Here is a 25,078-nt window from a genome sequence, read left to right as displayed (position 1 = left end):
CCTGGCAAGAATGTGTTAGCTTACTGTCATTGGAATTGATTGCTGAAAAATGACATTGTACAACGTGGAGGGCCCATGAAGACAATATGCCCTCTGCTGGAGATCTATACGACAGTGTAAACCACCATACTTTTCATCCTCTTTATGCAAGACATGTAGAATCCCAAGAAAGAGAGTCCACATTGCTTACGAATAGATGTCTATAAGGAGACGATATTAAGGTGGGGTCGGTTTGGTGTGTCTACCACCGCCTACAGCAGAAACATAAATAACACTTGGACAAATATAGCGGATAAAAGTCTCAGTGTGTGTACTGGTATATTAAATAGATAAAACATACTTTTTTTAATTACCTTACTCTGAGATTCTCTCCCTATTCTCTATCTCATTTACATTTTTGTCATTTACAGGTTGGACTTTGACTATAGAATACCACAGTATGAATCATATTACCCATAAAACCTAGCAGTCAAACAAGAAAATGGTTCCAATCGTTTTTCCACCATTCATTTTTCCCATAGGGGATTTTAGAAACAATTAAAATTAGGTCTGTGTCTCGTGTAGGCTTACCTTGGCGTGACGTTTTGATAACCGAGTAAATCTCTCTAGGACAAGGTGACCTTTATCAATATATACCCCCTCAAAAATGAAATACTAATTAGCTGCTAATGTGGCTCTCATAAAGAACTACAAATGCCATGATGATCTGGACGAGACTGCCTAATCAAGGCAAAGGTAAAAAATCTCTGGATTAACTATCTAAATTTAACAATGAATACATTGGCAAAATGTATTTAAATTGACAATTCTGTGAACTGTCTTGTCCAAGTTTTAAATTGACACAATACATGTTAGCAAAGGTGTCAGCTAGAGATGACGTGCAGCAGCTTGCAGGGATTTGTAGTCTTGCATGATGTCCACTTTGATATTAATTAGCATTTTCAAATCTGAGAGTAAATAGAATATATTGATGAATTCACCTTGTCCGAGAGAGATTTATATGGTTATCGAAACATCACGCCAGGGTAAGCCTACACGAAGCACGGCTTTTTAAATGTTTCTAAAATTCCCTATGGGAAAAATGTATGGTGGAAAAACAATTGGAACCATTTCCCTGTTTGACCGCTAGGTTTTATGGCTATTATGACACCTCCACTGTCAGGCTCTATTCCCAGTTATAGAACATGTCTAGCCAAAACTCTATTCTGACTAAACCATGTGGTATGCTATTTGAAATTACAGATTTGATTAAATGAATGACGCAAGTGACTGGAGCTTTAAACTTTGCACTTAATCTGTGCCCGTTTGTGCCATTGTGTGCATGTTTGGCTCCTTCCCCTGCCTCCCCTCTGGAAGTCCCTACCATGGGGGCGGGGTCTGCCAGGCTCTGCCCAACCACTGGGGGTGGAGACAGAGGCTTGGGGTTGTTATACCCTCAGGCTGGGCAGGGGATGGGGTGGAGCCCCAGGAGCAGGGGGGCGGGTGGGGTGGACTGGGGGCCGGCTGTAGGAAAGGAAAAGTTTGACCGGGTGGTATCACAGGGAGTCCCGTCATTTGAGTCAGGACACACATGCCTCAGCAGTGAGAGGCTCCACTCCCGTTGGTTGGCCAGCATCCCAGGGCAGACGCAAAGACAGAGAGAGAGAGAGAAAGACTGAGAAGGCTGAGAATAAGAGAAAAAGGAGGAAAAGAAAGACAGCAAGAAGACAAGTAGACTAGAAAGTGGGAAGAGGAAAAGCGCCAAAGAAGTGGAAGTGGAAGTGTCCCTTCATAGAAAGGAAAAGTATTTGGATTTGAATTTTGGTCAGGGTGGCCCCTTAAAGTTTGTTCTCCCGGTAGTGTATTTTTATCCTGAGTGAGCGTGAGAGCTGAGCGGTGTGTGTTTGGACTTGACAGCCATGGCGGATCCAGCAGGCTTGCAGAAGGAGCGAGTGGCTCTGACCGAGGTGTCTGACGACGACGAGGAGGTGTCCCTGGTGGCCGCAGCGGTCCAGCCCGCCACCGACAGCGATGAAGACGACCTTTCAGAAGAAGTGGACCTGGTGCTGGCCACGGGCTCGGGCACCAAGAGTGAGGCGCAGGTAAACGGGGTCATGGTGCTGACTCTGCTAGACAAGATCATCGGGGTGGTTGACCAGATCCAACAGACCCAGAACGGGCTGGAGGCCAGACAGCAGGACATGGAGAAGTCCGTTTCTTGCATCCAGGGAGAGCTGGCCAAGTTGTCCAAGAGCCACACTGGCACGGCCAACACCGTCAACAAGATGCTGGACAAGGTGCGCAAGGTCAGCGTCAACGTGAAGACGGTCCGCACCAACCTGGAGAAGCAGGCGGGCCAGATCAAGAATCTGGAGAGCAACGAGAACGAGCTGCTCAAGAGACGACACTTCAAGGTTCTCATCTACCAGGTGAGAGTGGGAAACTGAGGGGTGTGTATTCATACCAACAGGCTCTGAGGCAAGGCTGAATACAGGTGTGCTATCTTTTTTTGACCAGTTTGCTACAGCAGGAAAATAATGCTGCTGGAACAGGAAATGTGAATTAATATGTGGATTATAATTAATGGACATTTGTGTAGGGGTTGATACATTTTTAGTTAGGATAAATCAAGTCTGACATTTTTTTAGTGGAAATTACAAACTTAAAAAAAAATATTGAGCACAAAACAATTAAAATTTTCTGCTGCGCAGGAAAATTCTCTGCGGCAACAGAGTGGAAAAATGAGGGTAGCATATATGTAGTTTAGTAATGCTTATCCATGAAAGTTATTAGAAAGTGTTAGCAGTGTATCAGTGATTGAGTGGATCAAAAGATGGATACACAGCCACTTGTGTATGGTAGATTGTAACAGTGGGTTGCGGTAGGCTGCTTCAGATGTGAGGTGGAGAAACCTTGTACAAGACCACTAGATTCCACCACAGGGTTGGGTGAATTCTCCATAATGCATGGGAAAATCATGAGCTGGTGCGAAATACACTCTGAACTTTATTATAAAGTTACAGCAACTGTTTTAACGTTCTCTCACCAGAGTGAGTGACTCCTCACTCAAGGATGAGTTTACCCTAAACTGGTACTGCTCTAGCTGGTATACTTGGCCAAAGCTATTAGGCCTCAGGCTTTCCATGACCGGTGAGTTATTTAGACCAGTGAGGTATTTAGACCAGTGAGTTATTTAGACCAGTGAGGTATTTAAACCAGTGAGGTATTTAAACCAGTGAGGTATTTAAACCAGTGAGTTACTTAGACCAGTGAGTTATTTAGACCAGTGAGTTATTTAGACCAGTGAGTTATTTAGACCAGTGAGGTATTTAGACCAGTGAGGTATTTAGACCAGTGAGTTACTTAGACCAGTGAGTTATTTAGACCAGTGAGTTATTTAGACCAGTGAGGTATTTAAACCAGTGAGGTATTTAGACCAGTGAGTTATTTAGATCAGTGAGTTATTTAGACCAGTGAGGTATTTAAACCAGTGAGGTATTTAGACCAGTGAGTTATTTAGACCAGTGAGGTATTTAAACCAGTGAGTTACTTAGACCAGTGAGTTACTTAGACCAGTGAGTTACTTAGACCAGTGAGTTATTTAGACCAGTGAGTTATTTAGACCAGTGAGTTATTTAGACCAGTGAGGTATTTAGACCAGTGAGGTATTTACACCAGTGAGTTACTTAGACCAGTGAGTTATTTAGACCAGTGAGTTATTTAGACCAGTGAGGTATTTAAACCAGTGAGGTATTTAGACCAGTGAGTTATTTAGATCAGTGAGTTATTTAGACCAGTGAGGTATTTAAACCAGTGAGGTATTTAGACCAGTGAGTTATTTAGACCAGTGAGGTATTTAAACCAGTGAGTTACTTAGACCAGTGAGTTACTTAGACCAGTGAGTTACTTAGACCAGTGAGTTTCTTAGATCAGTGAGTTATTTAGACCAGTGAGGTATTTAAACCAGTGAGGTATTTAAACCAGTGAGTTACTTAGACCAGTGAGTTACTTAGACCAGTGAGTTACTTAGACCAGTGAGTTATTTAGACCAGTGAGGTATTTAGACCAGTGAGGTATTTAGACCAGTGAGTTACTTAGACCAGTGAGTTACTTAGACCAGTGAGTTATTTAGACCAGTGAGTTATTTAGACCAGTGTTTCTCAGCTCCGGACCTCGAGGTCCAACCGTACACATTTTTGCTGTAGGCCTGGACAAAAACACCTGATTCAACTCATTAGAGGGCTTGATGATTAGTTGACAAGTTGAATCAGGTGTGCTTGTCCGGGGCAACAATACAAATGTGTAAGGGTGTACTCGAGGACTGGAGTAGAGAAACACTCATTTAGACTACAGGAGAGGAAGCTCTTGCTTGAGAGCCAAATGCTGATGCGATGTTGTAATTTATCATTTGAGATGTGTGTGTAACTTATACTTTCTTCTAAAACATAATGTCAAAGATTTCAACATTGGAGTTACGTGCATGTATCTCAACTTAACATTCAGCCCTTTCTGAAAAACTCCAAACACTGTCTACCAACAGGAAATTATATTGCACAGATTGGCTATCCATGTTAAGTGTGTTAGTTAGTAGTGATACTCATCTTAGTCCCACTGGACACATACTGGTTGAATCAACATTGTTTCCACATCGTTTCAATGAAATTACGTTGAACCAACGTGGAATACATGTTGAACTGACGTCTGCCCGGTGCGGTAGTTTGTATGAAGAATGATACATGGAGTGAGTTCATTGACCTTTCCCAGACCATAGTGTCTCATGGTTGACCAATGCAACTAATGCTATATAAAGCCAGACCTGTCGGACGAAATCACAAGATGACACCATAAACACAGTAGTACCGGTGGTCCACATGTGATTAAACCAACGCCCTACCTATGACGACTGATTGTGACAGATAGTTGAAAGCCTCAACACAGTGTAAGATGAAGACGTAATTTTAGTCTTGAAGCGATGCCATGCTGCCTATTCATCATGGCCTATCTGGCTGGAAAACCCACAATAACTCTGTGTGAATATAGAACTGTGGAAAGAGTCAACTCTACTCTACTATAAGTAGTTGTAGCCTACAACTATATGCTCCTCGCAGGGCTAACCAAGCTGCTTTCAAAGCGTATCTTTTAATTCAGTGTATTTTTGTACTCACTTTCTGCATTACCATTGATTTCCAGAGTTATAATTTACTTGTTTACAGTATGCGCTTGGGGGTATTTATCTTCGTTTTACCTGAGCGTATACAGTGAGTGAAGATACAGTGCATATATTGTTTCATGCTCAATATAAACTTGAGTATGCCCTGGTATGTATTCCTACATTCCTCCCTCACATGTATGGCTGTCTCTTTGTATTGCCCTCTCCATAGCAACAAGCGGGGGTACTTTTTCCCCTGTGTCTCAATACAGAGTAGCCTAATTACAGAGTACCAGGCTGTATACCTCCCAGTCACACCACTCCAGTGTACATACATAAAGTCCTAGTCAAGCAGAGGGATTCCGTTATGATGAGTGAGGGAAAGGGAAGGGAGAGAGTGTGAATGAGTGGCAGAGAGTTGAGTCTGAACAGCCCTTCTCTCTGTGGCAGCCTGCTACTCCATGGGCTGGTGGTTTTTTAGCCTTGCGTGCTGCAATGTCTGTCTAATGGCTTGCAGCTGGCAGCCTCATGGCAGGGCGAGACTTTGGGTAGTTTGCAACCTGGCTGGAGGCAAGTTCTGTGATGTCTTGTCTCCTGTTCAGACCTGGGTACAAATACATGTGCCTTTGAGTATTTGGTATTTAAAATACTTTTTCTGTGTATTTGAGTATTTTCCGATACACAGCCAAAAGCAAGTACTTTTATTTGAGTATTTTAATGGTTATTTGTTAAAACCAAATAGTCTGCCAAATTGTATTTGACATCGTTTTCAAATACTTATTTCAAATACTATTTTCAAATACCTGTGTTAAATGCATGTGAGTGTTTTTCAGTATTTCAAATACTTTCCAAGTATAAATCTCCAAATGCATTAAAATATTAAACTACTTGTCTTTTCAAAGAAAATATATCTGAATACTTACTTTGAATGTATGTGAAAGTAATTGAGATATTTGAAATTGTATTTGAACCCAGTTCTGCTCTTATTAGCTGGCATGATTACAGTACAGTATATCAACCAGAGGAGAAGAAAGCAGAGGAAGGACCTATTTGGAAAATACATTTAGCCTAATGCCTAAATTATATATTTTGTCTTTTAATCTTTAGAAATGCCTATAGAGGAGGTCAGTATAATGCCTTATAAAATATTGACATATTTTCACACTGTCTGCTTTTGAACATAATTCAATAGAAGAGAGTTAAAGGTGTGTCAATATTAAAGGTACGTAAATATCTGGTAGCTGGCTGTTGGAGGCCATCTTGATCAGTTTATTCTAGACTGTCTGCATTGGCTTGCGGTCTTATTTTCAGATCCCCGTCCTGGAATGTCCACTGTGGCACTAGGTTACACTATTGGCATTTAGCAGGAACCCAATCAGAGACGGCCGGTCTTAATAAATTACCTCAGTAAAGGAGGGCCCCCTGCTGTTTGACACACTGCTCCTATCGCCCTGTCCTGGATTCTGTCTGAGGCATTCTGACTTTTTTTACAATCTGTGTGCGTGCGAGCAACCCAATGTGAAGTGAAAAGTATTACAATACTTTTTGGTTTCTCTGTTTACTGATGCCTTGTCATTTCCCCAAATTCATGCTTAATCAAGTTCCAAAAAAGCCATGGATGGAGCTGAGAATTCCTGTCACATTTAGTTCCTCATCCTCTCCATCACCTGTGCTTTGCCATTCAAAACAACTAACTAATACTTACTGTTGAACTGTGACTGTGTTAACCTTGACTCCCATATTACCCTATGAACTTTGACCCCTATGTTACTGAATGTACTTTCTGACTTTCAGAATGGTGACTGACTGAATGCCACTGCTGTTACTGTCTGAACTGTCAACTGTGACTCCACTCCACACCACTGTTACTGTCTGAACTGTCAACTGTGACTCCACTCCACACCACTGTAACTGTCTGAACTGTGACTCCACCAGTAGTCAGTCGTATGAACTGTGGCTTTCATGTTGCCGTAGTCCTACACGGTTCAGTCCAAGCTCTATTTATTGCCAGCGACTGCATGGTGTCGGGTTAAAGGATATCGGAGGAGCTCGGCCAGAGAGTGACAGCATGGTGAATCAACACTGGCTCTGAGTCAGGTTTCACTCCTTTCCACTGTCTCTGTGGCAAACGCTCTCAGCTCGTTGGTGTTTGTGTGTGTGTGTGTGTGTGTGTGTGTGTGTGTGTGTGTGTGTGTGTGTGTGTGTGTGTGTGTGTGTGTGTGTGTGTGTGTGTGTGTGTGTGTGTGTGTGTGTGTGTGTTTGGGTGACATAGGTCAAGCAGGAAAGATCCCATACAGCCAGTCCCATACAGCCCCGATAAAGGAATTGCTCCCTGCGGTACCTGCTTGCCTCAGGGAAGGAAAGGGCTTGTGGGAAAACCCCCTCACTAGCAGGATTCTTGCTAAGGGTACCCCAAGCCTGGACATACACAATATAGTTTTGGCCTCTCTCCCATGGTGCAGCCGTCACTGGCTCACCATCTCAGCCCCATGTGCTGTGTTATTAACAGCACCAGCGCCTCACTGACTCCGTTTTTCAGAAAACGAACCTGGTCTTGGCCCAAGCATTTAGAGCTCTCAACGTGACCTCTTTATTGATGAGTAATATCCGGCTGAGTTACTGGTGGAGGTGAGGAAGAAACTGAACTTGGAGACCCTAGACCCAGATGCTTGGGAGGAGATCTGTATGATTACAGACCATAGCATCCATGCTTCCTGTAGTGTCATCCAAGGATGTGGTCGTACCATGAGCCTAGTGGTGGTGGGAGAAATGACACTTTGGCTGAGAATATCCAGCTTAACAGACAAAGAAAAAGTGGACCTCCTGGATGCCCGAGCGACACCAATCCTTTCCCTCTTCATCTTCGAGCCCATTGATGACCAGTGATTTTCCGGTCGGCAGTTACAATCCTGTTTATGACTAGTCCTGGCAGCTATTGTCAGGCAGGGCTTTTTATTTTTTTATTTAACCTGGTAAATTGACTGGAAACACATTCTCATTTACAGCAATGACATGGGGAATAGTTACAGGGGATGAATGAGTCAATTGTAAGCTGGGGATGATTAGGTGGACATAATGGTATGAAGGCCAGATGGGAATTTAGCCAGGACACCAGGGTTAACACCCATGCAATGGGATCTTTAGTGACCACAGAGAGTCAGGACACCTGTTTAACGTCCCGTTCAAAAGACAGCACCCTACACAGGGCAATGTCCCCAATCACTGCCCTGGGATTTTTTTAAAGTCAACCCAAGGAAAGGGGGCCTACTACTGGCCCTCCAACACCACTTCCAGCAGCATCTAGTCTCCCATCCAGGACCAACCCTGCTTAGCTTCAGAAGAAAGCCAGTAGTGGGATGCAGGGTGGTATGCTGCTGGCTTAGCATAACAGCAATTATCCATCCTCACTTGGAGAGCGAGGCATAGCCAGTGAGAGAGAAGAAAAAACAGGTCTGCCAGCTACTTATGCACGCTCTATGTTTTTGCAGTTTTTGTCGTGGAGCAGTGACTATATCATTGCGTTTCCCCTGCTCGCAAGAGTGTGAGGAAGATAATTATGCTTGAGAATAACCAGACGGCGGGAGACTGGCTCCTTTTATGGTCTCTCACCACATTTTCCACTCTACCTGTCTGTCCCCAACAGACACATTTGATAGGTACCTTCGTGAGAGTAGGCGGTCCTAGCGAACCCCACATGTGATACATCTCATGTCCATCATCAGAGAACTGGGGTTATGCAAATAACCTTACGTTTTCAACTGCTGATAGTGTCAAGTGTCAAGTCAAGTGTTCCATGTTCTGTCCGTGCATGTTCCGTGTTTTGCCTGTGTGAGTTTGTGCTGGCGTCAACCACAGCTGTTCTTCTCTCGTGTGAGTGCACTCTGAGAATAGCCACATCCTTTCATATTACTAGCATCAGGGAAACACATTGACAGGGATGCTTCATAATTTAACCTGGATCGACGGGAGAACACACAATCCCCACACACAATCTCTCTCTCTCTCTCTTTCTCTCTGAGGGTCCCAGCAGCAGCTGACAGTGTTGTGGCAGCCTAGGGCAAAGCTACATCTCATGGCCCTCTCTCAACTTCAAATGTCCCTTGACCCATCTTCTATCACCCCCCCCCCTCTCTCCTCCTCCTCTACTCCTCCCCTCCTCCGGGGATGCTTCAGAGGTGTCTGTGGACCAAGGCCTTCCGCCCATCTGATCATTGCATTGAGGGTGTAGCATGGGCTGTCAGTCCACTCATTCATCTGTTATTGAAGACTCAAGATCACCATACTTTGTGAGGATCTGTGTGTCTATGATGGATGAGTCTCTTCAGCATCCCTGTACTGCTCTGGCACGGAGTCAGGGGACAGTGACAGTCCTGTCTCTGACTCTATCACAGGGGACATCCAACTTCTCAGTTACAGCTTGTCTCCCCCAGTCTCTGTCCCCAACCCCAGGCAAACCTGGCAGCACTTCAGAACCAATTACCTCAAGCTTGTGACCCCTCTATGGTCTAGTCGGGGACTAACCTGTCCTCCCAGACTCACTGTGATCACTGTGGGGGAACCGGGGAGGGGTGTGATGATAACGTACAGTAGGGTGGAGAGAGAGAGGAATGGAGAGGTAGACAGCAGACCAAGTTGGCACTGATTCATCCCCTTGGAATCTCCCACCTTCCCTCACTCTGTCTCTCACTCCCCTCTGGGTCAACCTCTCCTGTCATCCATACTCCTACACTCCCCCCTCCCCTCCGGTTCCTGCAGCTTGTGGAGAGATGTCTGGCAGGCTCTACATTTCACTGTTGCGTGTCAGCTCTTCTGTGGAACACTGGCCGAGAGATTCAATACTAGGGTCATTGTGTGTTTGCGTGTGTGAAACGTTAGTTGACTGCCGCTCTCCCGCACTGTTCACATTTCTGAATGACACACTGACATGGCGTTATGTTCTATGTTGAGTGCAAATTCAGAAGTTGTATTATATCAGTTTTGGTAAGCCGATTGTCAGGACCCGGTTACGAACTCGGGTCTCCAGTGAGAGAAACAGTCACTTAGCAAACTGAGCCACTAATAGTCGGCAGAACCCAGAAGATGAGGCAGACACAGCAGTACTTGATACGGTGTTTTAATAAAATAAAAAGGAAAGTACTTCAGGCAAAAATATAAATCCACAACGTCAAAAGTAATTCCAAGAGAAAAAGGTATATCCTCCAAGTCACAAGGTAAATCCACAAAAGTGGTAAGTACAGCAGGGAAAAAACCTCAAAAGAAAAATCTAAAATAAATAAATAAGAACAAAAACAGAGTACCTCAAGAGAATCCAACCGGCGTAACAAAAGTTCACAGCATGGCTGGGGCTGGGTGCTAACATTCAAACACAGAGCAAAGAACTGAGGAAACTAAAAGTTTAAATACATACAAGGGAAACGAGGCACAGGTGCAAATAATAACTGGAAATAAGGGAAAACAAAATGGTCAAAAAAGCCCAATGGGGGCATCTAGTGACCAAAACCGGAACAATCCTGGCCAAATCCTGACACCGTTCATGTACAGTTTAATTGAAGTGTATCCCTTCACGCCCGTTCACCTCACTTTATTGTTATTTTCGTTTTAAGATGTCTGCCTGATTATTCATGGGATCCTAAAAGTTGTATGGACAGAACAGAAGGAAGGCCACAGCCATAACATGCCAGGAAAAAGGGGGAGCCCTCGCTTTGACAAGGAGATCCTACATTCTTGTAGGTTAGCGTCAAATAAAATGTTCCTCTTCTTTCCTCCGGTGTGGGTTTTCCTTGAACATCCTGAGTTCACTCCAAACCACAGGCTCTCTCTGTTGGCTCTCCCTCCCATCATCACCATCTTTATCATGGCCCAGGAACAGACTGGAACAGCCTGGAGCCAGCTAGCTACATGGACTGTATCTATTGGCAAAGTGTAGCAGTCTGTGCTCCTCTACTGATTATCTCCCTCTTCTCTCATATCTGTTCTGGCTTTAGGAAGAGTTCAGCCAAGAGCACTGAGCCGTCATTCATTTTGTTTTTCTTTCCTTTTTATACTTGGGAAAGATCAAAAAGCGCTGCGATAGGTGTGCTTGAATAGGTTTCTCATCACAGTATCATTACCTGGCTTGAAAAGATTCTCTCTGCCTTTGATCTAACTTGTGTAAAAGGATTGTGTATTATTTTAACAATGTGGTTCCACTCTTGACAAAAGGGGTGTATGCCTTCCTTTGTTTTGGTTCTTCGTCCTGTAACTTAATGTTTCAAAATCACAGAATAGTTATTTTCAGGTTTTTCTATTCTCTTGTCACAGTATTCATAGAGTTTATGTCCTAAAGAATGCAATGTATGCCTGATTTCAAATCAACCCCTGGCCCCTAACACAAGACACGGATGTAGAAACAGATATACCAGACATGACTGGATAGGTTCAATCATTTAGCTCCACCTAATAACTCCGAGAGCTTGGTAGAGTTTCAGCCATATTGCTTACACAGTTGTGTCAGATCTAGGAGGGCTTTGCCGTGGTCTGGTCTGGTGGTAGTGCCGCGTGCCGCTAAAACCTGACTACATATGCCCCCCAGCGGCGGTGGTTCTATCCACCTCTCATGGCTGTGTGAAGGCTTGATAAGAGATTGGCTGATAGACAGTGTTACTCTTGCGTACAGGCTTTTATATCACTGCCAGTGGGATATGTGCAGCAGAAAGAGGACCCCTGCTATTCCTGAGGCTGAAGGCCAGTGGCCCTCAGACACTGCCAACCTGGACACAGTATATTAACCTGAAACCACTGTAGTGTGTGTCTCTTTGTCCATGCCTATTTATATATTAGCAGTAGACTTTACAGCTGGAGCACATGCAGCATTGTTAACAATGTGCCTGGTTCACGCTGGGCTCATTTTGATGCTGTTGGGGGCGAGAGGTGGGGTCCTGTTGGGAAACAGCATCACTTGTTGTTGTGTCGTCTGACTCGCAGACCCACAAGACTGTTGTTTCCTGCTACCCATTAGCTAATTCAGCTCTCATCCTGTCAATGATTGCATGTGTGTGTACTTTTGTGCGAGTGTATGGGTCAAAGCCTTTACTCTTGCACTTGAGGACCGAATTAAGGAGACCAGATGAAGTCACTGTGAGCTGTACTTATTAAGATATACAAACATGAACTACTCGTATGACCCAGACGTCTGCACTGGGCTCAACCACCCACTGCCCTCTTGGCTTACAGACCTCGCTCCCACAACAGAATACATGATTTGCCAGGCAAGCTAAAGGTCAGGGCACCTGTCCATCTGCCACTCAACGTTCCTGGGTTGGTCAACAGATATTTTGTTCCAATTCCAGTCAACAGAATTGTGGGAGCTGGAGCAACATGCTACTTACTGTACGTTGTAGCCTACGCTCTAGCCGTTACTTCAAAGGCCACTGCCAAGATAGTAATAACTCAGCCAAATTTTTCAGAAACCGTGTAAAAGAAAATCTGCTCTGGTGCTTTGATTATAAATACTCTTGCAACGATGTGGAATGGAATGGCGGAGGGTCCTGTTTCATAGAGTGAGACTTGATTTAGCCACCGGCAGAAGCACAGAACGATGGTGTCAGTGTATGTGTGTGGATGTGCCTCTGTGTTTCTGCATCTCTGTGTGTGCACACCTGTGTCTTTGCGATTGTGTGTGGCTATTCAGATGTCAACATCTAAACACAGTGCATAACATATTTGTATTCAGAGAGTGTGTCCTGCAGTTCCAGGTGCAGCTGTGTTAGCTGGTGACATGTCCCCAATACTGATGCCTGCTGCTCGGACTGTGTGTTCCTGGCACTGGCCTGTGAGTTATATCCTGTCACTGAGATCTAGGCAGGGCACTGTGTGGGTTATGGCCACTCATAACTCTGATTATTAACCTAGCAGACTGCACACAGAGGGCATTAGACTGATCAAGCTTTGAAAATGGTTTCTTATCAAGGAGCTTTCATGGGTGGATGGAGGGTTTGACACTGGCTTTAGTTGTTATTACTCTTCCTACATGTCACCCTTATTAAGACACACCACTGCCTGGAACTACTTAACACCTCTCTCCCTGAGAGGGAAGACATTTAAGTGCGGGTAATAGAACTAGTGCCTCCCACCCAGGTATGTTGATGTCAACTATAAGATATGAACTTCAGTGGTAGAGATTCGGACAACTCTGGCATATCTCATAATAGGACATTAATCAGTCGTCTCAGGTGGCATAAACTTCCACCAGAGGTGGATGAGGGGAAGGAGAACACGTTGGATTGTGTTGGTCCCAATAAACTCCAGGGATAGTCTGATAGTGTAAACCAAAACAGAGGCTGCTGCACACCTGTCGAGCAGACAAAGGCTGAGAACGAAAGCTCTTCCTCGAATGTCAAACTTTTCCCATAAAAACATCCCCCTCCCTTCCCCAAGGATGTGCCCTTTAGATAAAGCAGAATCAGTTACGCAGGGGAGACAGTTAGAACAAAAGGCAGACTGACATGACGTAGCATTAATGGCTTGATGTGTGTCTTATGTTATTAGGCAGGAATGATGGCTCCATTAATCATTACTACAGCCCGATGCGATCTGATACAGACTTTATATCTAAACTGTCAACCTGGCATTAATGTTAGACGCTGGGAGCAGATCTTAGTACAGACATTACAGAATCACTACGTTAGAGAGTTATACGTGCCAGTCATACAGAAAAACGTGTGGAAAAGCTAAGGTTCCATGATGGCTGGTGATGCAATGTTGACAGTGGTTGTAGTTGTAGGGTTTCCAGTGGTTGTAGTCATGGAGAGAGGTTGAGGGGATTGGCTGAGCCCTGGAAAGGGATATATCCCCGCCAGACTCCTGTGTGGTGAGGTCACACATAGCTCTGAAAGAAACCCCAAGGAACTCCCTTCCGGTGTCAAACAGGATGTACCATTAGACCACAATTGTGTCCAAATAGAATACAGGGAACTTTTTCAACCTGGAATTCAGTTTGGAAAGGGAGAGGTCCTGGTGGCAAAGGTGTAGAGTGTATTTCCACTGCTTCATTTCATGTGAAGCCATCACAGTTGGGCTATGTTACATTGTTTGCCATAGTGGGATGGTGAGATCAGAGATGCCGTTGGTCATTATCCAGAAATGCCTTTGTACTCCTCCACTGCATCATGATGGTGGTCATCAGGATTCCCCAGGATCCTCGAGGTAGATGGAACGAGAACCCGATCTCTGTGCCTTGGCTGTGTCTAATTGAACTAAAAGAGTGAGCTGGGATGCGTAGACTACCCCACCCCCTTCTGTAATAGCTTCTTGTAAATAAAGATTCTCATTATAGTCGTGTGTTAAATGTGCTGAGCCCCAAAATACTATACCTATAGAAGGAGGCTTAAGCAATGTAAATGTACAGTAGCCTATAGTACATCAGCTGCTAGCACCATGTTTATAACTGCCAGGCCCCTCCACCCTCTGCTCCGGTCCCAGAAGGGACCCAGATGGGTCATTGTGAAAGCTGAAGGCACAGCTGCATACTGCAGACTGGGGCTAGACAGGATCAGACAGCTGCCAGGGTGACTCACGAGGCATGCCTCTCATCTCTGCCCCAGGAGGAATGGTGGAGGGAGGTCACGGGCATCTGATTAAGATGGGAGTAGATGTAATTTATACAGATGTAGGATCTTAATTTGATCGCTCTTTTGTTACTGAGAATTTTCCTGCACAGCATGAAATGCAAACTTGTAGTATATTCAAGGTTTAAAAAGGCTTGTAATTTTCATTTTAAAATGTCAGACTTGATTTTCTCTAACGAAAAATGTATCAACCCCTACAAAAAAATGTAAATTCATTATAATCCATATAATAATTCACATTTACTGTTGCTGTAGGATTATTTTCCTGCTGTAGTGAACTGGCTCATATTAAGATCCTACATCTGTCGGTAGATGTCCATTGCCTAGTAAAACCCAAGTAGCACTTCTTACCTCACTAGGCTTCATCTCTTGTTCTCCTGTTCTTGTGAAATATCTGATGCGTGTGGGAGAGTACTAGAGTAAAGGGTTGGCATCAATCCTAATGTCATCCAAGCATGTCCTAATCTACATTCCCTACACTTTTGTTTTGAAAACTTTCAGCTCCATCCAAAAGGGCATGGACGGTAATTTACAAAACAATTTGGTCTGTGGCATTCCTTATCTACAACAATTATCAAATCCACATGACATTTTTGATAGGTCATGAAAGAAAGACAGACATTAATATTAGGTTTATTTAATTGATATTATAAAATGCTGATGTCATAGGACTGTGACTGATATCCAAGGAGAGAGTCTGAGAGTGTGGCTTTGTGTTGCAGAAAAGGGGCCCTGGGCTGGCTAGGAGAAGAAAGAGACGCCATAGTGCCCTTATAGCCATAGCTGCTGTAGTTTTTAGAGTTTGCTCTGTTGTCGTCCATGGCAACTAGTGTGTGGTTAATAATGATCCCCAGTGCCTATGAGTCAGAGGCAGAACACTCAAACTCAGAGAAAAATAACCAACTAGAAAGCCTTTTAAGGTTTTAGTAGTAAAATGCTGCATTCAGATACCAAAACAGGATAGGCCTCATGTAGCATCGGTGGGGACTGCAAGACTTTAAATGTTAAGAGGCCTGTTTACCACTGTACCTTTTACTTTCCTTCTCATACCTCTCTCTCTCTCTCTCTCTCTCTCTCTCTCTCTCTCTCTCTCTCTCTCTCTCTCTCTCTCTCGCTCTAATACATACACACACACTCTCTCTCTCTCATTCACTCTCTCTCTCTCTCACACACACATACACACTCTCTCTCTGTTATTTCATTCTCAGGCCGCAGAATGCATGACTTGTTTACTGTGTTCTCTGGGCCTCAGGCTGGTTTGTGTTTTTTCAGAATACCTCCTAGGGAGTGTTTCCCTCATGAGCAATAGACAGATGTCGACTTGCCTGGACTCAGCACCCTGCATAGGATACACTGTCATAGCCAACACACACTGTACACAAACACACACAGTATTGCATATAGAGATTTACAGACACTCTTGTTCCACATTACACACAAACATGCGTGTGCCACATGCGCGCACACACACACACACACACACACACACACACACACACACACACACACACACACACACACACACAGTGTAACCAGTGCTAAATCTCCTCCGTCTGCCAGCTTTTCCATGAGCTGTAATTCAGCCCCCCCCCAGGCCACTCTCCCTTTCGAGCCGAGCAAAGAAAGAGACACTAACAAACAGAGCTCCCTCTTTCTTTCTGTGAAGACTCACACACACTCAACCAACCACATTCTCCACAGGCACTCCTTCAAGCATAGTAGCGTACACACTCACATGTAGACCAGACTTTTCCACGGCTAGAGTGGGAGGAGAGAGGGTAACACAGGGACACTCATGGAGTTCTCATTTCCGTCCTCTCTTTCCCTCCGTCCATTCCCTATCTCTCTCATTAATCACACACAGGGAGAGCTACTGATGGCCGCGAAGACGTGCATTTCCTTTCCTACATGATTTTAATCAGGCTGCGTCGGGGCACCACCTCGACACAGGACATGGCGATGCCCTCAATGATGTAGCGTCCTACGTTTGTATGACTTCAGCCTTTCCCAGAATGCCCGGCTGAGCAGTTTTTCCATTGCCTGTAGCCTCTTCCTGTTCCAGACTTCACAGCTCCTGATTGTTATTCTGCAGTGAGGCTCTGAGTGAAGGTTTTGAGAGTCAACAGGGTCTGACTCTGGAAGAACCAAGGGCTGGTTGGGGGAAAGAGCTTTTTAATGGGGCCTAGTCTAGACATAGTGGCTGGCTGGCATCAGAGGACTCTGCCCTCTCAATTTGTTCTCTCAGTTTCTATGTGGCATTGTACCGAGGTGGGCGAGGCACCCATCATCTTATTACATCACCCCAATGGAATCAGTGGTAGGCCAGGCCAACATGCTGCTTAGGGGTCATGTAATGTGCTGTTTAGCTGTAGCAACATTGTTGATATTAGTATGATGATGACAGTTATGTTCTGAATCTAATCTGTCCCATAGAATGCCGTACAGTAGCGTTTTAGTACAGTAGTTCCTCCGATGGTGTCGCTGGGGGGGGGTCATCATCCTCCATAGTCGTTTATCAGGCTAATCTTCACACCCCACCAGGGGCGATATTCCACAATGGTGGTTGCCGGGGTGACATGATCCTATGTTTATCTGTTGCCCTGTTGAGGACTGGGAGGAGAGGCTAGGAGGCGAGGGGGCAGAATGTTACAGTGGCTAGTAGCCAGGGAATGGTGGATGGAATCCGGAGAGAGGGAAAGGCAAGCCCGAAATAAACACACACTCTGCAAGCCGAGTAGGACACAGCACCAGATAAGGAAGCGATGGTCTTTTTATGATAGGTTCCACTAGTACCATTGTGAACGTCAGACCAGCACAAGGATTAATAAGGGGAAGGATGTGGTATTGGTTAATGCTGATGCAAAAATACAGTATATGAAACAATGCCATATCTGATGTAGCGTCCCCTTACAGGCTGCTAGAACTTTCTTGTCCCATAGATGGAGTGCAAGATTGTATGAACCAGTCCATTGGAAATATTGAGAACATTTGCAGTTATTTTGGTTATACTAGAAACTAGTGTCAGGGTCTTCTCAGCCAAAGTAATTGGTAAATGTTCAGTACACAAAATAAGTGTAATCACCAACAGCTTGTGAAAGAGCATGTCATACAGGTTTGTATGGTGTCAAATAAAGAAACTAGCATACTGAGCCAACTAAACACAAAAGCATTTCCTGCTATTGGTAAACTACCTCACTGCACACTCCTACCTCGCTGAAACATTGCGATAACTGTGGTAAATGTTCTCCTGGTGTATCTCATGCATACATACACTCTCTCTGTCTCTCTTTCTCTCTAATAGACTTTTAGGCTTTTCAGTCTTAGTGAGTGTAAGGATGGATACAGTATATGAAACGTATGAACATAATATCTGCCTGGCAGTGATGAGGTATGATGTTCAGTATGCCAGAATAAACCAAAGTACGGAATTCAAAATCACAAAGGATTTGTCTCAAAACATATGTTGCAGGCTTGAACATCACATTATCCTGTTTAACAGTGCACGCTGCTCCAGTCAAGTACTTTTTAAATGTATTTCATCATTGCAAAAAACACTTACATCTCCCCCGGTACAAGAGTAATGAAAGCCATCACAAAAAGCCTTTGGCTTTGCATGAGCTGTGATCCCGAGCTGCTTGTTTGAACTGTGATGAAACAAATAGAAAGTGTCAGGGGATTGTTGCCTTGACGATAACAAGGGAAAAAAGGAAAGTGGTACTAATTGAGGTGGAGGAGGGCTAGATGCTCTGGGAGTACACCTACACAGGAAGGAACAAATGATAAAGAACGATTTAATATGAGGGAACAGCAGGGTGGAGAGGTAGGAAAGGATAATGAGTACACCTTTAATGAGATGTTAAACATTACAAACCTGCTTACATGTGTCACAATATTGCAAAACTCCACCTTTAACCTTATTACTGTGACAGGTTACCATGGCATTGTTTTTACATCGGCAGTTCCTGACCGAATTAGTTGAATAAAGCGATACAGATCTGTTCCATCGCAGTGCCTCAAATTATGCCCAACTCTGTCAACAGGCCAAACCCAGCTAACGGACGGATTATCTCCCCCAGCCATCGCCTCAGGAATCAATAAGCAGTGTGATTACGCAACACATTGCAAAGTAGACAGGGAAAGGGGAAAGGCAGTGGAGATGAGTGTTTTATTTTTAGGCAGAGGAAGAGAAATGGAGAACACACAAAGCAAACATGGGGCCTCGCGAGTGGCGCAGTGGTCTAAGACACTGCATCGCAGTGCTAGCTGTGCCACTAGAGATTTTGGGTTCGAGTCCAGGCTCTGTCGCACTGGCCGCGACCGGGAGACCCATGGGGCGGTGCACAATTGGCCCAGCGTCGTCCGGGTTAGAGGAGGGTTTGGCCGGCAGGGATGTCCTTGTCCTATTGCGCACTAGTGACTCCTGTGGTGGGCCGGGCGCAGTGCACGCTGACACGATAGCCAGGTGTACGGTGTTTCCTCCGACACATTGGTGAGGCACATTGGTGCGGCTTCCGGGTAAAGTGGACATTGTGTCAAGACACAGTGCGGCTTGGCTGGGTTGTGTTTTGGAGGACGCACGGCTCTCGACCTTCGCCTCTCCTGAGTCCGTACGGCAGTTGCAGCGATGAGACAAGACTGTAACTACCAATTGGATACCACAAAATTGGGGTAAAACAATTTTTATAAGTAAAAACCAAAGCAAACATACCTCACACACACCTCATAAAACCACATCAGAGATGAGCTCCCCAACCCTCAGTGTCATAACACAGTCTCAGTTGTGATTGTTTCACTCCCTGATTACAAGCCGACCTATCCCCATTCCCCACAATGCTCTCAATGTGAGATCACACACACATGGCAGGGGAGAGGGGAATGTGACTCAGTTCAGACACTCAGGACTGGGCCAGTTTCCCAACATTAAATCTGGACAGTGTGTACAGAGACAGAGAGAGTGTTGAGAGAGACAGGGTGAAAGAGTTTAGAGAGAGAGAGAGAGAGAGACAGAGAGAGCGATAGAGAAGCAATAGACACTTGAAGAGATAAGTGATACTATATAATTTTTCTGAATGAGTGAAAGTCAAATGTAAATACAATCTTATAAGTCACATGGTAACACGAGGCACAGTAATACGAGGAATAAAATAAAATACACAAGAATGGAGCTATATAGAGGGAGTACCAGTACTGGATCAACAAGGTAATTGAGGTAGATGTGTACATGAAGGCAGGGTAAAGTGACTAAGCATCAGGATAGATATTAAGAGTAAATTAAAGAACAGAGTAGCAGCAGCATATGTTGAATGTAAAAGGGTGTGTGTGTAGTGTAGTGCAGTGTACATAGTCTTATGAGTGTGCATAGAGTCAGTGCAAAATGTTATGTGTTATATGTGAGCAGTGCTACGATGGGACAGGGCGGGGCAGTGACAACAAAGACATAGCTGTCTCTATGGGATGCAGGGTCAGAGGGGTATGCTAGGATTAGCATAGGGAATTAGGAGGGATAACATCCTCTGCATATTCCTGGTCTCCCTCAGTGGATATTCAATAATACAACATTTCTCTAACGTTGTGAAAACATCATCACTGAGACATTGAGTGAGTGGCAGCTGTCAGAGAAGCATAGGTGTCAAGTGATGTTTTGGACAGATGGGTTGTGTGTGAGTATTTGTGAATCTCAGTGTGAAGTACTGGTTTTATGAACAGACAATGCCATATCTAATGTAGCGTCCCCTTACAGGCTGCTAGAACTTTCTTGTCCCATAGATGGAGTGCAAGATTGTATGAACCAGTCCATTGGAAATATTGAGAACATTTGCAGTTATTTTGGTTATTATTTTACCTTTATTTAAGTACGCAAGTCAGTTAAGAACAAATTCTTATTTTCAATGACAGCTTAGGAACAGTGGGTTAACTGCCTGTTCCGGGGAAAAATGACAGATTTGTACCTTGTCAGCTTGGGGATTTGAACTTGTAACCTTTCGGGTACTAGTCCAACACTCTAACCACTAGGCTACCCTGCCATTATACTAGAAACTAGTGTCAGGGTCTTCTCAGCCAAACTAATTGGTAAATGTTCAGTACACAAAATAAGTGTAATCACCAACAGCTTATGAAAGAGCATGTCATACAGGTTTGTATGGTGTCAAATAATGAAACTAGCATACTGAGCCAACTAGACACAAAAGCATTTCCTGCTATTGGTAAACTACCTCACTGCTCACTCTTACCTCGTTGAATCATTGCGATAACTGTGGTAAATGTTCTTCTGGTGTATCTCATGCATACACACACTCTCTCCCTCTCTCTGTCTCTCTTTCTCTCTAATAGGCTTTTCAGTCTTAGTGAGTGTAAGGTTGGATACCTACAACCTTTCAAATGTCACTGGTAGTCCTACCTCTTTAAAGCTCATCTCAGGAAGCATATTACATAACCTAACCCTTTGATGTGGTTATCACACAACCGGTAGGGAAACACATAACTAGACATTTGACTTAACCATTAAACTTATTTTCCCACAACCCACTGCTGACGAAGTGTGATTTTCAATCTGACTAAAGTCTCTCACTCTTAAATGTTACATCAGTCACAGTCTGCAGGTTCATATACAAACAGAGGTTTCAGGCAGACTTTATTTAAAGTATTGTAGTCATTCATTCTGGTGTACATATGGAAAGTCTGTGCTATTAGCTGGACAGTATTTCATTGTCTGTGCTGATTTTGGAGTCTTGGTCAGTTTATATTGCATGACCACTAGATGGGGATGGCCACCAGTAGCAGTCATGTTTCATATATTTTTTTATGCGACTGATAAATGTAAAGTTACATATCTGAGGCAAGCCATGAAGATGAATAATTTATCATACACATAAATGTCAAATTTCATTTCCATCTCAGAGCCCACATTCATATGAATTGATATTCATTAATTTTCTATGCCTCAGGCTTTTACGTGACACTTCAATATAATCTCTATAATCATGCAGTCAATTTGAAAATGTGTGTATATATATATTGGACAAATCCCATTCTGTGAACACATTGTTCCCTATGAATGAACACATTAGGATGGGAACATCTTATCTCACTCAGAGTACTGATATATAATGAGGTAGATTTAATACTCTTTGCAAACTTATGCTTGAAAGCAAATCAAATATAAATGGTAAAACAGAATAAAAAAATATGTAATAATGTCCTAGTCTATCAGCTGGCTGCAAAACAGGATCTGCTGCGGTTTTTATGACCCTAACTGGAGCCTTAAACATAAACGTTCATACTTATCTTGTATGTTGACTCTTCCTGTTGTCTAACCTCATCCACTCTCTCCTTTGTGTCTTCACAGGATGAGAATAAGGCCGCTAAAGCCTCTCTAAAGTTATCCAAGATGGCAGAGAATGTAGCTGAGGGCTGCTCTGTGGAAGGGGGGCTGGAGCAGATCCCTGAGGAGGGGGGCGAGGCGGCTCTCACTGGCTTCAACTCAGACGAAGAGGTGGAGATCGAGGAGATCATCGAAGAGTCCCGGGCGGAGAAGATAAAACGCTCCAGCAAGGCACGCGTGGACAACATCAAGAAGGCCTTCTCCAAAGAGCAGAGGGAGAAGAGAGCGCAGAAGACCAAGGACAACCTAGAAAAGACCAAGCAGAAGACCAGGGATAACCTGGAGAAGACCAGGCAGAAGACCCACGACAAGCTAGAGAAGACCAAGCATAGCCTGGAAAAGAAGATGGGCAAGCTGGGCAACAAGATGACCCCCAACATGGAGCGAAAGGAGAAGCTAAAGGGCTCCAAGGAGATGTTGAAGAAGTCTCTGACCCCCGACCACACCGTCTACGCCCGCTCCAAGACGACCGTGTACCGTGTGCCGCCCTTCACCTTCCACGTGAAGAAGTTCCGTGATGGAGACGTGGAAGTGGTGCACACAGAGGGCACAGAGATGGTGGAGGTGGCCGAGAATGAGGCCCTGCAGGCGGGAGAGGGAGACGTGGAGGTGGAGGAGCTGGTGAGAGTAGTAGACACTCCAGAGATGGCTGCTGTCCTGGAGTTGGATGAAGAGGAGGAGGAGCTGGTGAGAGTAGACACCCCAGAGATGGCAGCTTTCCTGGAGGTGGCTGAGGACCAGGTGGCAGAGCATCTGATCAGGCTGGAGAATAAGCTCCCTGTGGTGAAGACAAGCATGAAGACAACCAGCAAATAACTCTGTCTACAGGGCCCAGCGGGATTGGAAGAATGATATGATAGAGGGATGAGGAGACAGAGGAGGAGAGTAAAGAAGAGGAGAGAAACATACTACATTTTGATGACAGTGACACAGCATGCATGATAAGGACGGTCGGGACAATGTTCACAATCTATTAATCTTTTAATAAAAATAATAATAACATAATATGCCATTTAGCAGATGCTTTTATCCAAAGCGACTTACAGTCATATGTGCCCAAATACATCTTGTTTGAGAGAAAAAAAGTATTACTCATCAGGAATTACTTTCAATGTAGTATTTGCTGTTCTAGACAAAAAACAAACACAAAAAGCGTTTAACCCAGGCCCGCATTTTTGTTTCTTCCTTACATATTTTCTTGTCTTTTAGTTTGTGAATGACTCTGGTTGGTCTAGTCTGGGATATTGCTCGTTGATATAATTTTGTTAATTTTTTTGTTTTGAAATAGAATAACCACAATGCTAATGGAATGAATAGTAGTTGCTATTGTGATTTGATGTCCAATAATTGCTAACGTAGGATATACAGTACATAACAGTGTATATGGAAATATCCCCCCTGGGCACAGACGTCAATTCAACATCTATTCCACGTTGGTTCAACGTCATTTCATTGAAATGATGTGGAAACAAAGTTGATTCAACCAGTGTGTGCCCAGTGTTGGGGTGTCTTGAGATTTTCTAATTTGATGGTCGCTGGTCATGTGATGTGCAGGTCAGAGAAATTAAGTTTTGACAAATGAAGAGTAAGAGCACACACTGGAAACACCTAAAGATGGTTTCAACGTGCATGGGGAGAGACACAGGGGACCGTCTTTTCCTTGACTGAAGAGTTTACAGATCGGTTAAACAAATGCTCACAGCCATTTTGAGCAGCCAGATTTCTACTGTATGAGTGGGCATACAAGCTCTGTCAACATGTCAAGGTTTAGAAAGGGCAAGATAGATAAGATAAGGATAAAGATTAAGCTAGTTTTCACTTTTCTTAAAGCTTTTATTTCTGATCAACAGTGTGGCCCTAATGGTTAATTGTTTTCATTTTGGAGGACTGAGAGGGAGGGTCACGGCAAATGCAATATTAAAAAGAAGAGGAAAAGACTTACTGATTGGCATAAATGGAACTATTTTTGTGTGTGTGTAACGTTTCAGCCACAATCTTGAGCCAATCAGGGAAAAACTAGTGTACCTTTAAAGGATGTTATGGGGTGGATGGATGCCAGGCGTGTAAAGTAATCCTTCTCTTTAATTATTTCTAAACTTTTTCACGTAAAAAACAGGATCGCAACAGATCCTATTTTTTTGTTTTGAAACGGAGAACGAGAAGGGTGAAGGATTAGTGACGACTTGAAAGAGATCTGAATTTAGTTGCATAGTATTACCTTCCTTTTTTTAAAGAATGTTTCAACAAGTTTCTAAGTTGTACTATATTGTGATATCTGGAAAATAGTTATCTTTCTCTCAGTTTTTAGTTACCAGTGTAACCACCAAACTACCTGGTTGTTACTAGGACTGGTCACTGATGACAGGAGAATGACATTTTGAGCCGTCTTTTAATCAAAGGTTCCTAGTGCCATCGTTCTGTAGAAGTTAACTCTTTTCACTGTTTTTACATGATAATGTTCATTAAAAAAAAATAAAAAAAACATTTTTAATTGTACTGACACACATTGTACAAATGTATGCATGTATGCTCACAGTGCTACAAGAATCATACATGTACTGTACATATATGCTGTAATAAGCACACACATAACTGTGTTAACCTGCCACATTACTGTTACTCCAGAGGCTTCTCTCCTGGAAGAGGAGTCTGTCTGAGATTGACAGAGCCTTGCTTATTGAATTTATCACCATGGCCACAGCTAACGACAGGATATATCCAGCACTTCACCTGGACTGCATTGGGTGCTGTAATTGTGGGGAGAAAAAAGAGAGAATCTTGTAGGAACCCCTCCAGCACATGTCAATGTGCCAGGTGACAGTTAAATGAAAGTCTATAGTGACATACAGAAATGTAAGTGCTATCCAATTTTGTTTGTGCCGGCAGCAAATTACAAGGGATTGTGAATGACATGGCAATGTTACAAAGGTGAACAAAAAAATACATGTCCGTTCCTGGACCTCA

At 43.9% G+C, this 25,078-nt stretch overlaps 1 protein-coding gene across 1 annotated transcript; it reads left to right on the top strand.

Annotated features, from left to right (window-relative positions):
• The first annotated feature begins 1,568 nt into the window (after nucleotides 1–1,568).
• LOC120035946 (caveolae-associated protein 1-like) lies at nucleotides 1,569–25,078 on the top strand. The gene is made up of 2 exons (XM_038982436.1): nucleotides 1,569–2,408; nucleotides 22,079–25,078. The coding sequence occupies exons 1-2, from the start codon at nucleotides 1,899–1,901 to the stop codon at nucleotides 22,928–22,930; spliced, it is 1,362 nt and encodes a 453-aa protein (XP_038838364.1). The 5' UTR covers nucleotides 1,569–1,898; the 3' UTR covers nucleotides 22,931–25,078.

The sequence above is a fragment of the Salvelinus namaycush genome, chromosome 3 (genome assembly GCF_016432855.1).
Source record: "Salvelinus namaycush isolate Seneca chromosome 3, SaNama_1.0, whole genome shotgun sequence".
Taxonomy (NCBI): domain Eukaryota; kingdom Metazoa; phylum Chordata; class Actinopteri; order Salmoniformes; family Salmonidae; genus Salvelinus; species Salvelinus namaycush.
This window is presented reverse-complemented; position numbering and strand designations above follow the sequence as displayed.

What these genes read in the sequence shown, in the direction of transcription:
- LOC120035946 (XM_038982436.1), top strand. Translation starts at nt 1,899, where the DNA reads ATGGCGGATCCAGCAGGCTTGCAGAAGGAGCGAGTGGCTCTGACCGAG. An exon ending in TCAAGGTTCTCATCTACCAG is followed by an intron (nt 2,409 to 22,078) that starts GTGAGAGTGGGA and finishes GTGTCTTCACAG; the next exon opens with GATGAGAATAAGGCCGCTAA.